A 13,553-nucleotide genomic window follows, 5' to 3' on the forward strand; every position below is an offset into this window, starting at 1 on the left:
CGCTACTATGTCTTCTACACTCTGTGACGTTGTGCGCCTGCGTCATCATTCCGTGACGTTTTCAACAAGAAACTCAGCGGGAAATTTAAAATTGTAATTTAGTAAACTAAACCGACCGTATTGGCATGTGTTGCAATGTTAATATTTCATCATTGATTTATAAACTATCAGACTGCGTGGTCGGTAGTAGTGGGTTTCAGTAGGCCTATAAGACCTAAAAAAATTATTTGGGAAAATTCGGTGGGCCAGATTGAAAAGCTCAACGGGCCGCTTGTCCCGGGCCTTAATTTACACAGGTCTGCACTGGAGAGACATTTTTAGAAAAAGTCAATTTCAGGAGCCGAAAATTATATAATTGTTCGTCACGCCCGACGCGGCTGAAAAATATGGGGGCGTTTCGTGCATGTTATAGGCCTACTGAAATGAGATTTTCTTATTTAAACGGGGATAGCAGGTCCATTCTATGTGTCATACTTGATCATTTTGCGAAATTGCCATATCTTTGCTGAAAGGCTTTAGTAGAGAACATCCACGATAAAGTTTGCAACTTTAGGCCGCTAATAAAAAAGCTTTGCCTGTACCGGAAGCGTGTGATGTCACCGGTGTGAGGGCTCCTCACATCCTCACATTGTTTATAATGTGAGCCTCCAGCAGCAAGAGCTATTCGGACCGAGAAAGCGACAATTTCCCCATTAATTTGAGCGAGGATGAAAGATTTGTGGATGAGGAAATTTAGAGTGAAGGCTATTGCAGTGCGAGCGATTCAGATGTTTTTAGACACATTTACTAGGATAATTCTTGGAAATCCCTTATCTGCCTATTGTGTTGTTAGTGTTTTAGTGAGTTGACTCCGCTGATCTCCGGTAAAAGGCGACTTATTTCCACAATTTTCTCACCGAAAACTGCCATGTTCGCTTGACCGCTCTGATCCATAGTAAAGCTTCACCTCCGGGAATTTCAAACAAGGAATCACCGTGTGTTTGTGTGGCTAAAGGCTAAAAGCTTCCCACCTCCATCTTTCTACTTTGACTTCTCAATTATTAATTGAACAAATTGCAAAAGATTCAGCAACACAGATGTCCAGAATATTGTGTAATTGCGCGATGAAAAGAGACGACTTTTAGCCGCAAGTGGTGCTGGCTAATATGTCCCCTCCAACCAATAACGTCACCCGCACGCGTCATCAATCCGCGACGTTTTCAACAGGAAACTCCGCGGGAAATTTAAAATCGTAATTTAGTAAATTAAAAAGGCCGTATTGGCATGTGTTGCAATGTTAATATTTCATCATTGATATATAAACTATCAGACTGCGTGGTCGGTAGTAGTGGGTTTCAGTAGGCCTTTAAGGGACTCAGTAAGGCATCCCAAAAAATGTCAATGGGGCCCGAGCAAATAGCCATGCAGAAGTACTCAACAATATATGCGTACAACGGAGCGTGCAAGCTTGGTGCGGGTTTGACGGCATGAGGATGTTGACATCTCAGAAACATCGTCCCCCCCTGCTGTGTGACAACATCACAAGCACTCCTTCAGATCCTGCAGATATTTCTGGATCGCATGCAAAACATTATGTGGGCTGAGATAAGAGGGAATGTTGACACCTCTGGGAGTGTCGAGGCTGCTAGGTAAAAACCTACCATTTCTTCAGCTTTTTTTTAAAGTCCAGTGCTGGATCTGGCAACAAAACCCAACAAAAGAAGTGAATAGAGTACAGGGTCGCACTGTGAACGGTCATATAGTATACACTGACTTTCTGTCACAATGAGAGATACACTGTAGATGGCTTCGCCGTGCTCATTGGAGGCAATGCATTTGTAGACGTCGTCGTCCTCCAGGGTCAGGATTTTTATCTGAACCGAAGCACAGTGACCAACAATTACTTTGCACTGCTCAGCAGTACACTTTTAAAACAGCAGAGAGCAGTGTGACGCTTAACTTGGCCACTCCAGAGAGGCAGTTAGCCAAAGGGAGATGCATATGTCAGCACCCACAAGTTAATTGCTTTAAAGTAGCTATTTGAGCTTCACTTAAGATCCCCGGGCTGTTACACGGAGAGAGAGCTAAATCCACTTTGGAGTGGTTATAGATAAAAGGATCAGAGAGTGTTTACTTTCTATATACAGTACTTTTGGTTTGTGATGCATGCTGTGCTGTCTCAGTTGACAGCACCAAGTCGGTAAAGTTCCTATGCTTAATGATAGGCTGCACACAAGAGCCGACTTCTGCCTCCAAGTCACTTTTGGTACCGACACTTTTTAAAACTGCAATTCAAGGCTGTTCTGATACAGCGGGGCAAAAAAGTATTTAGTCAGCCACCGATTGTGCAAGTTCTCCCACTTAAAATGATGACAGAGGTCTGTAATTGTCATCATAGGTACACTTCAACTGTGAGAGACAGAATGTGAAGAAGAAAAATCCAGGAATTCACATTGTAGGAATTTTAAAGAATGTATTTTTAAATTATGGTGGAAAATAAGTATTTGGTCAACCATTCAAAGGAGGTTTTGGCTCCAAATCTCACGATACATGGCCCCATTCATTCTTTCCTTAACACGGATCAATCGTCCTGTCCCCTTAGCAGAAAAACAGCCCCAAAGCATGATGTTTCACCCCCCATGCTTCATAGTAGGTATGGTGTTCTTGGGATGCAACTCAGTATTCTTCTTCCTCCAAACACGACGAGTTGAGTTTATACCAAAAAGTTGTATTTTGGTTTCATCTGACCACATGACATTCTCCCAATCCTCTGCTGTATCATCCATGTATCCATTTTGGTATAAACTCAACTCGTCGTGTTTGGAGGAAGAAGAATACTGAGTTGCATCCCAAGAACACCAAACCTACTGTGAAGCATGGGTGTGGAAACATCATGCTTTGGGGCTGTTTTTCTGCTAAGGGGACAGGACGATTGATCCGTGTTAAGGAAAGAATGAATGAGGCCATGTATCGTGAGATTTTGAGCCAAAACCTCCTTTGAATGGTTGACCAAATACTTATTTTCCACCATAATTTACAAATAAATTCTTTAAAATTCCTACAATGAGAATTCCTGGATTTTTTTTTCACATTCTGTCTCTCACAGTTGAAGTGTACCTATGATGAAAATTACAGACCTCTGTCATCATTTTAAGTGGGAGAACTTGCACAATCGGTGGCTGACTAAATACTTTTTCGCCCCACTGTATTTGTATTGTCGCCTGATTTAATCCGTGTGTATTAAATCATTGTCTATCAACATTACTGTATTACTAATCATATGTATAGTTAGGCCTGATATTTACCTCAATTCCCCAGACAATATATATTTGTAATGTGTAAATACAAAATCCAAAACCAGTAAAGTTGGCACGTTGTGTAAAACAGAAATCAAAACAGAATACAATGATTTGCAAATCCTTTTCAACCTATATTCAATTGAATAGACTGCAAAGACAAGATACTTAATGTACCAACTGAGAAACTTTTTTTTTGTTTTTGCAAATAATCATTCATTTAGAATTTAATGGCAGCAACAATTTGCGAAAATGTTGGCACAGTGGCATTTTTACCACTGTGTTACATGGCTTTTACTTTTAACAACACACAGTAAATATTTTGGAACTGAGGAGACCAATTCTTGAAGTTTTTCAGGTGGAATTCTTTCCCATTCTTGCTTGATGTTCAGGTTAAGTTGTTCAATTTTGCGCTTCATATTGCGCCACACATTTTCAATAGAAGACAGGTCTGGACTACAGGCAGGCCAGCCTAATACCCACACTTTTTTACTATGAAGCCATACTGTTGTAACACATGGCTTGGCATTGTCTTGCTGAAATAAGCAGGGGCGTCAATGATGATGTTGGTTGGATGGATGGCAACATATGTTGCTCCAAAACCTGTATGTACCTTTCAGTATTAATGGTGCCTTCACAGATGTGTAATTTACCCATACCTTGGGCACTAATACACCTCCATATCATCACAGATGCTGGCTTTTCAACTTTGCACTAAGAACTTTCCTCTTTGTTCCAACGGACACGGCGTCCACACTTTCCAAAAACGATTTGAAATGTGAACTCGTCAGACCACAGAATACTTTGCATCAGTCCATCTTAGATGAGCTTGGGCCCAGCGAAACCGGCGGCCTTTCTGGGTGTTGTTGATCAATGACTTTCGCTTTGCCTAGTAGTTTTAACTAGCACTTACAGATGTAGCAACCAACTCTAGTTACTGACAGTGGTTTTTGGAAGTGTTCCTGAGCCCATGTGGTGATATCCTTTACACACTGATGTCACTTTTTGACGCAGTACCGCCTGAGGTCTGTAATATCATCACTTACGTGCAATGATTTCTCCAGATTTTCTGAACCTCTTGATGATATTACAGGCCGCAGATGGTGAAATCCCTATATTCCTTGCAATAGCTCGTTGAGAAATGTCGTTCTTAAACTGTTCGACAATTTCCTCACGCAATTGTTCACAAAGTTTGTGAATGACTGAGCATTTCATGGAAGCTGCTTTTGTAGTAATAATAATAATAATAATAATAATAATAATACATTTTACTTATAAGACGCCTTTTTGGGCACTCAAGGACACCGTACAAAATCAAAACATTAAAATCTAACTGGATAAAAACGACAACCACAAAGATAGATAAGATAAGATGATTACAATGAATAAGCAGTCAGGAATAGGTGTGTTTTGAGTCTGGATTTAAAGAGGGATATTGAGTCTACATTACGAAGAAGTAACGTAGACTACTAGAAGTCTATGTTACCCAATCATGGCACCCACCTGTTCCTAATTAGCCTGTTTACCCGTGGGATGTTCCAAATAAGTGTTTGATGAGCATTCCTCAACCTTCTCAGTCTTTTTTGCCACTTGTGCCAGCTTTTTTGAAACATGTTGCAGGCACCAATTCCAAATGAGTATTAATATTTGCAAAAAATAACAAAGTTTACCAGTTTGAAGGTTTAGTATATTTTCTTTACAGTATATACAATTGAATATAGGTTGAAAAGGATTTGCATTTGTATTCTGTTTTTACGTAACGATTTACACAACTTGCGAACTTTATTGGTTTTGGGCTTTGTATATTGGCATGTAGTCACTGTTACATGCAACCCTCTGAGCAAAGCCGTAACTGTTGTGGCCCGTAATGAAAACCAGTTGGACACCGCTGACTCAGCATATCATGTTGCATGCAACAACAATCCTGCTTTTTACCCATGAATAAATTAATAATAAAGTCCATAGTTCTACCGTCGTACATTTCTAATCTTTTTTGTAAAAATGTTGCGTAGATGTGTGGAGGAAAAACCTTGAGGATATGTTGATTGTTGATGTCGTCGTAGAAAAACTTTGTGCCCTCCGACAGCGGAGCCCCACTGGCTCGCTGCCATCGAACTTGGGGTTCGGGCCTCCCTGACACCTTGGCTTTGAAAGCAGCACCGGCACCTTGAGATGACAGACCATGTGTTAGAGCGGGACGGATCCATGGATTTCATCTATAGCACACTGCTAAAACCACATTTCCAGAAAATTCCATTATGAGCAATTTTTTTTTTTTTTTTTTTTTTGCTAAAAATAAAAAAAAAACTAGCAATTTTACACAAGAAAAATATTGTTATTGTATTTAAAGGTAAAGTACCAATGATTGTCAAATATTGCTAAGTATAGCTCGGTTGGTAGAGTGGCCGTGCCAGCAACTTGAGTGTTGCAGGTTCGATTCCCGCTTCCGCCATCCTAGTCACTGTTGTTGTGTCCTTGGGCAAGACACTTTACCCACCTGCTCCCAGTGCCACCCACACTGGTTTAAATGTAACTTAGATATTGGGTTTCACTATGTAAAAGCGCTTTGAGTCACTAGAGAAAAGCGCTATATAAATATAATTCACAAAAATTCACAATTCACACATAGACTAGGTGTGGTGAGATTATCTTCTGCATTCAACCCTGGGAAGTGAGGGGAGCAGTGGGAATACTTTTTGGTGATTTAACCCCCAATTCCAACCCTTGATGCTGAGTGCAAAGCAGGTTTTGATTGATTGATTGAAACTTTTATTAGTAGATTGCACAGTTCAGTACATATTCCGTACAATTGACCACTAAATGGTAACACCCGAATAAGTTTTTCAACTTGTTTAAGTCGGGGTCCACGTTAATCAATTCATGGTACAAATATATGCTATCAGCATAATACAGTCATCACACAAGTTAATCATCATAGTATATACATTGAATTCCATCCATCCATCCATCCATCCATCCATCCATCTTCTTCCGCTTATCCGAGGTCGGGTCGCGGGGGCAGCAGCCTAAGCAGGGAAGCCCAGACTTCCCTCTCCCCAGCCACTTCGTCTAGCTCTTCCCGGGGGATCCCGAGGCGTTCCCAGGCCAGCCGGGAGACATAGTCTTCCCAACGTGTCCTGGGTCTTCCCCGTGGCCTCCTACCGGTTGGACGTGCCCTAAACACCTCCCTAGGGAGGCGTTCGGGTGGCATCCTGACCAGATGCCCGAACCACCTCATCTGGCTCCTCTCGATGTGAAGGAGCAGCAGCATTACTTTGAGTTCCTCCCGGATGACAGAGCTTCTCACCCTATCTCTAAGGGAGACACCCACCACACGACGGAGGAAATTCATTTCGGCCGCTTGTACCCGTGATCTTATCCTTTCGGTCATGACCCAAAGCTCATGACCATAGGTGAGGATGGGAACGTAGATCGACCGGTAAATTGAGAGCTTTGCCTTCCGGCTCAGCTCCTTCTTCACCACAACGGATCGGTACAACGTCCGCATTATTGAAGACGCCGCACCGATCCGCCTGTCGATCTCACGATCCACTCTTCCCTCACTCGTGAACAAGACTCCTAGGTACTTGAACTCCTCCACTTGGGGCAGGGTCTCCTCCCCAACCCGGAGATGGCACTCCACCCTTTTCCGGGAGAGAACCATGGACTCGCATTTGGAGGTGCTGATTCTCATTCCGGCCGCTTCACACTCGGCTGCGAACCGGTCCAGCGAGAGCTGAAGATCCCGGCCAGATGAAGCCATCAGGACCATTGAATTATTTACATTATTTACAATCCGGGGGGTGGGATGAGGAGCTTTGGTTGATATCCGTACTTCAGTCATCAACAATTGCATCAACAGAGAAATGGACATTGAAACAGTATAGGTCTTTCTTAGTAGGAGAGATGCACTTACTTTTACACCTGTTGGGAGTGCATTCCACATTGATGTGGCATAGAAGGGGAATGAGTTAAGACCTTTGTTAGATCGTAAACTGGGTTTAATGTCGTTTGTGGAACTCCCCCTGGTGTTGTGGTTATGGCGGTCATTTACGTTAAGGAAGTAGTTTGACATGTACTTCGGGATCAAGGAGGTGTAGCGGATTTTATAGACTAGGCTCAGTGCAAGTTGTTTTACTCTGTCCTCCACCCTGAGCCAGCCCACTTTGGAGAAGTGGGTTGGAGTGAGGTGTGATCTGGGGTGGAGGTCTAAAAGTAACCGGATTAGCTTATTCTGGGATGTTTGGAGCCTAGATTTAAGGGTTTTGGAGGTGCTGGGGTACCAGGAGGTGCAAGCGTAATCGAAGAAGGGTTGAATGAGAGTTCCCGCTAGAATCTTCAAGGTGCTTTTGTCGACCAGAGAGGAGATTCTGTAGAGGAATCTTGTTCTTTGGTTGACCTTTTTGATTACCTTGGTTGCCATTTTATCACCGGAAAGATTAGCCTCTAGAATAGAACCTAGGTAGGTGATCTAGTCTTTCCTGGTGATAACAATGTCACCCACTTTTATAGTGAAGTCACTGACTATCTTAAGGTTGATATGGGACCCAAATAGGATTGATTCCGTTTTACCTAAGTGTATGGATAGCTTATTGTCAGCGAGGCCAGGTGCAAATATTAGGGAGGTAGTGGGTCCCATTTTTATAGTATTTGGTATAACTCACGACCTACCTATATCAGGGCGGACACTCTAACCACAAGGCCACTGAGCAGGTTTATATTGAGGAAAACACAACAAATTAAGAATAAGGTTCACATGGTGGACTAGTGCAGGGTTGTCCAAAGTTTTTTTGGACAACAGCTTGTTTTTTTTATTGGCCTTCGGCATCCATCCATCCATCCATCCATTTTCTACCGCTTGTCCCTTTCGGGGACGCGGGGATATGCCGGAGCCTATCTCAGCTGTACACCCTGGTGGAAGGCGATGTACACCCTGGACAAGTCACCACCTCATCGCAGATAGACAGACAACATTCACACTCACATTCACACACTAGGGCCAATTTAGTGTTGCCAATCAACCTATCCCCAGGTGCATGTCTTTGGAAGTGGGAACCCATGCAGTCACGGGGAGAACATGCAAACTCCACACAGAAAGATCCCGAGCCTGGGATTGAACCCAGGACTACTGAGGACCTTCGTATTGTGAGGCAGACGCACTAACCCCTGGTCTACCGTGCTGCCCTAAATACTTATAACTGTGTTCAGTCAAACTGTCTTTAATTTGATTTCACATTACTTATTTCTAAAACACTTACAGTATGGATAGATAGTAGAGGATACAATGAGCAAAAATGACTTCATATTCATTGAAGAAACTTACCCTCTTGTGCAGTGATAGGGCGTAGTTTTTCCTCAAAATCTGGGACAGATTCCCCCTCTGGGAGGCTGGGAGACTTCTGTACTTGACTGAAGGTCTCTTGCCGATTGTATTGTACCGTATGTCCCGGCAAGAAATCTGCGTTCAAAAGACTCCGGCTTATTAGTGATTCCTAGAGCTCAAAAAAAGTCTGCGGGCTATAGAGCGTTTTCCGTTCGGGCTCCAGTACTCTGGAATGCCCTCCCGGTAACAGTTCGAGATGCTACCTCAGTAGAAGCATTTAAGTCTCATCTTAAAACTCATTTGTATACTCTAGCCTTTAAATAGACCTCCTTTTTAGACCAGTTGATCTGCCGCTTCTTTTCTTTCTCCTATGTCCCCCCCCTCCCTTGTGGAGGGGGTCCGGTCCGATGACCATGGATGAAGTACTGACTGTCCAGAGTCGAGATCCAGGATGGACCGCTCGTCGGGACCCAGGATGGACCGCTCGCCTGTATCGGTTGGGGACATCTCTACGCTGCTGATCCGCTTGAGATGGTTTCCTGTGGACGGGACTCTCACTGCTGTCTTGGAGCCACTATGGATTGAACTTTCACAGTATCATGTTAGACCCGCTCGACATCCATTGCTTTCGGTCCCCTAGAGGGGGGGGGGTTGCCCACATCTGAGGTCCTCTCCAAGGTTTCTCATAGTCAGCATTGTCGCTGGCGTCCCACTGAATGTGAATTCTCCCTGCCCACTGGGTGTGAGTTTTCCTTGCCCTTTTGTGGGTTCTTCCGAGGATGTTGTAGTCGTAATGATTTGTGCAGTCCTTTGAGACATTTGTGATTTGGGGCTATATAAATAAACATTCACATTCATTCATTGACCACAGCAGATGTTTTCCGCTGTACCCCAGTGATGTCTGATGCATGAAACACGTCATCAGCACTAATTAGTCAGAGATTTACCAATACAGTGGTCCCTTGCTTTTCACACATGCATGTACAACTGTATTTAAGGTCTAGAGAGGTCTTGAACAAGGGTTCTGCAGAGGTGATGCAGAGGGGTTGTGAAATCTTTGAGGTTTATTTTAATATTTTTTTGCATTTAAAAAATGCTCCTGGATGACTTTGTGAAAACAAAAAATATTAGGCTCTTCTTTAAACTGATTTTAATTCACATCATTTTACATCTCATATGTGAGATTCTTACCATCTAAGGTCTTGGACAAGCCCTGAGGGACCTTTCGCAGCCGGGCGGAGCTGATGGAGGAACTGAAGGAGGAGGAGGAGGAAGATGAAGAAGACATCGGCATGGTCCTTCTCATCTGCTGTTCCATTTGCGACATTCTGCCCAAAGTGGTCTAGAGAAAGATGATGGTGGGTATATTGTTAAGATGGTGTCTGAATAAAGAGACATCCAACTAGAGAACCAAAAGGACACTTCATGATGGTGAAGGATTTTCAGCAACCAATTGTCACATGACTCATTTCCAATCCGGATCTAGTAGATCAGGGGTCACCAACGCCCGTAAGGACCAGATGAGTAGCCCGCTGGCCTGTTCTAAAAACAGCTCAAATAGCAGCACTTACCAGTGAGCTGCCTCTATTTTTAAAATGTTATTTATTTACTAGCAAGCTGGTCTCGCTTTGCTCGACATTTAAATTCTAAGAGAGACAAAAGTCAAACAGAATTTGAAAATCCAAGAAAATATTTCAAAGACTTGGTCTTCACTTGTTTAAATAAATTTTTTTTTTTTTTTTACTTTGCTTCTTATAACTTTCAGAAAAACAATTTTAAAGCAAAAATACAACCTTAAAAAATGGTTTTAGGATTTTTAAACACATATACCTTTTTACCTTTTAAATTTCTTCGTCTTCTTTCCTGACAATTTAAATCAATGTTCAAGTAAATTATTTTTTTTTATTGTAAAGAATAATAAATACATTTTAATTTCATTCTTAACTTAGCTTCTGTTTTTTTTGACGAAGAATATTTGTGAAATGTTTTTTCAAACTTATTATGATTAAAATTTTAAAAAAATATTCTGGCAAATCTAGAAAATCTGTAGAATCAAATTTAAATTTTATTTCAAAGTCTTTTGAATTTCTTTTAACATTTTTGTTCTGGAAAATCTAGAAGAAATAATGATTTGTCTTTGTTAGAAATATAGCTTGGTCCGATTTTTATATATTCCAACAAAGTGCAGATTGGATTTTAACCTATTTAAAACATGTCATAGAAATTCTAAAATTAATCTTAATCAGGAAAAATTACTAATGATGTTCCATAAATTATTTTCTAAATTTTTTCAAAAAGATTTGAATTAGCTAGTTTTTCCCTTCATTTTTAATTCTAAAGAGTCGAAATGTGTTGTGTTTTTTGTTTTTGATTGTTTCATTACATTTGGATATATGTGTCGGCTTAAATGATACTCATGAAGTAAGATAATGTACTACGTCAAAAGGGGCAGGAAATTATACGATTTTTTTCATCCTGCTCCTTCTCAGGAATTGTGTGAATTCAAATTGTATAATTGTGATATAATTATGTATCGTTCTAAATGCACATCAATGAATGAGATAAATAAAAATGAAATGAAATGAAGTTGAAGATAAACTATGTTTCAAAATTTAATTTTCATTTTTTTCGTGTTTTGTCCTCTTTTAAACCGTCGGATTAAGTGTTTTTTTCCATCATTCATTCGTTACAAAAAACCTTCCGTAAAAGGAAAAAAAAATGTACGACGGAATGACAGACAGAAATACCCAGTGGTAGAGTGGCCGTGCGCAACCCGAGGGTCCCTGGTTCAAATCCCACCTAGTACCAACCTCGTCACGTCCGTTGTGTCCTGAGCAAGACACTTCACCCTTGCTCCTGATGGGTGCTGGTTGGCGCCTTGCATGGCAGCTCCCTCCATCAGTGTGTGAATGTGTGTGTGAATGGGTAAATGTGGAAGTAGTGTCAAAGCGCTTTGAGTACCTTGAAGGTAGAAAAGCGCTATACAAGTACAACCCATTTATCATTTATTTATTTATCATTTATTTATTTATCATTTATTTATTAAAGGTAAATTGAGCAAATTGGCTATCCATCCATCCATCCATTTCCTACCGCTTATTCCCTTTCGGGGTCGCGGGGGGCGCTGGCGCCTATCTCAGCTACAATCGGGCGGAAGGCGGGGTACACCCTGGACAAGTCGCCACCTCATCGCAGGGCCAACACAGATAGACAGACAACATTCACACTCACATTCACACACTAGGGCCAATTTAGTGTTGCCAATCAACCTATCCCCAGGTGCATGTCTTTGGAAGTGGGAGGAAGCCGGAGTACCCGGAGGGAACCCACGCATTCACGGGGAGAACATGCAAACTCCACACAGAAAGATCCCGAGCCTGGATTTGAACCCAGGACTGCAGGACCTTCGTATTGTGAGGCAGATGCAGTAACCCCTCTTCCACCGTGAAGCCCCAAATTGGCTATTTCTGGCTATTTATTTAAGTGTGTATCAAACTGGTAGCCCTTCGCATTAATCAGTACCCAAGAAGTAGCTCTTGGTGGCAAAAAGGTTGGTGACCCCTGGTCTAAATACTTGTGATTTTTGAATTTAGATTTTTTAATAAATCAGCAAATGTAAAAAATAAAAATGAAACCACATTTCACATTGTAATTATGGCGTATAGTCCGTACAACTTTGAGAACTAAACTGAATTTATTCCATTTTGGAAACAGGCTGTAACATAAAAAAAAATGTGGAAAAAGTGAAGCGTAGTGAATACTTTCCTCTCACTTTCTCTCTCTGAGGGAATCGCATTTGTAGATTTGAATACCTTCCACTTGCTCTATCGTCACCTTTTCAACACACACTAAAATGACACTTTATTTTCAAGCTTAAACAAAGATCCAATTAAAATAATAATCCTCATACACCTGCAGGGTGTGCCTATCTCTACCGCCTCCGTCCTGTTAAATATGGCTGCTGTCATTTGTTTCGCTACATGAGCGCTGGTGCTGCCTTCCCGCCTGTTCACATCATGCCGGCACACATTCGGTAGCAGAGGGAAGATTAGTCACATTACAACTGCTTAATGCCAAACACCAGCAGGAGTCGAGCTCCATTCTACCGCGAATTAAAATGTGTCACTCACAGAACCGTCTTATGAAACTTTTTATTCTATCACCCTCAAAAGAGCCACCCGTGAAAACATCTGATGAGTCAGTACAGACGCACCTGTCTGATATGACAATGATGCTTTGTAAAAGCGGTAGTATCTTCGACCCAACTCTCTCCTTTGAGTCACACATTAAAAGCGTTACTAAAACGGCCTTCTTTCATCTCCGTAATATCGCTAAAATTCGCTCCATTCTGTCCACTAAAGACGCTGAGATCATTATCCATGCGTTTGTTACGTCTCGTCTCGATTACTGTAACGTATTATTTTCGGGTCTCCCCATGTCTAGCATTAAAAGATTACAGTTGGTACAAAATGCGGCTGCTAGACTTTTGACAAGAACAAGAAAGTTTGATCACATTACGCCTGTACTGGCTCACCTGCACTGGCTTCCTGTGCACTTAAGATGTGACTAAGGTTTTACTACTTACGTATAAAATACTACACGGTCTAGCTCCATCCTATCTTGCCGATTGTATTGTACCATATGTCCCGGCAAGAAATCTGCGTTCAAAGGACTCCGGCTTATTAGTGATTCCTAGAGCTCAAAAAAAGTCTGCGGGCTATAGAGCGTTTTCCGTTCGGGCTCCAGTACTCTGGAATGCCCTCCCGGTAACAGTTCGAGATGCTACCTCAGTAGAAGCATTTAAGTCTCATCTTAAAACTCATCTGTATACTCTAGCCTTTAAATAGACCTCCTTTTTAGACCAGTTGATCTGCCGCTTCTTTTCTTTCTCCTATGTCCCCCCTCCCTTGTGGAGGGGGTCCGGTCCGATGACCATGGATGAAGTACTGACTGTC

The 13,553-nt window shown here is 41.9% G+C and overlaps 1 protein-coding gene across 1 annotated transcript in view; it reads right to left on the reverse strand.

Moving 5' to 3' along the window:
• LOC133563455 (immunoglobulin superfamily member 22-like) overlaps positions 1-13,553 on the reverse strand; it is a 64,817-nt gene that overhangs the window by 47,002 nt on the left and 4,262 nt on the right. The window contains exons 2-6 of the mRNA XM_061917588.1: positions 9,790-9,940; positions 8,599-8,733; positions 5,305-5,441; positions 1,754-1,853; positions 1,641-1,677 (exon numbers count right to left, since the gene is read on the reverse strand). Coding sequence (XP_061773572.1) covers positions 1,641-1,677; positions 1,754-1,853; positions 5,305-5,441; positions 8,599-8,733; positions 9,790-9,925 — 545 coding nt within the window. The 5' untranslated portion in view covers positions 9,926-9,940. The remainder of the gene's footprint in view (positions 1-1,640; positions 1,678-1,753; positions 1,854-5,304; positions 5,442-8,598; positions 8,734-9,789; positions 9,941-13,553) is intronic.

The sequence above is a fragment of the Nerophis ophidion genome, linkage group LG12 (genome assembly GCF_033978795.1).
Source record: "Nerophis ophidion isolate RoL-2023_Sa linkage group LG12, RoL_Noph_v1.0, whole genome shotgun sequence".
Taxonomy (NCBI): domain Eukaryota; kingdom Metazoa; phylum Chordata; class Actinopteri; order Syngnathiformes; family Syngnathidae; genus Nerophis; species Nerophis ophidion.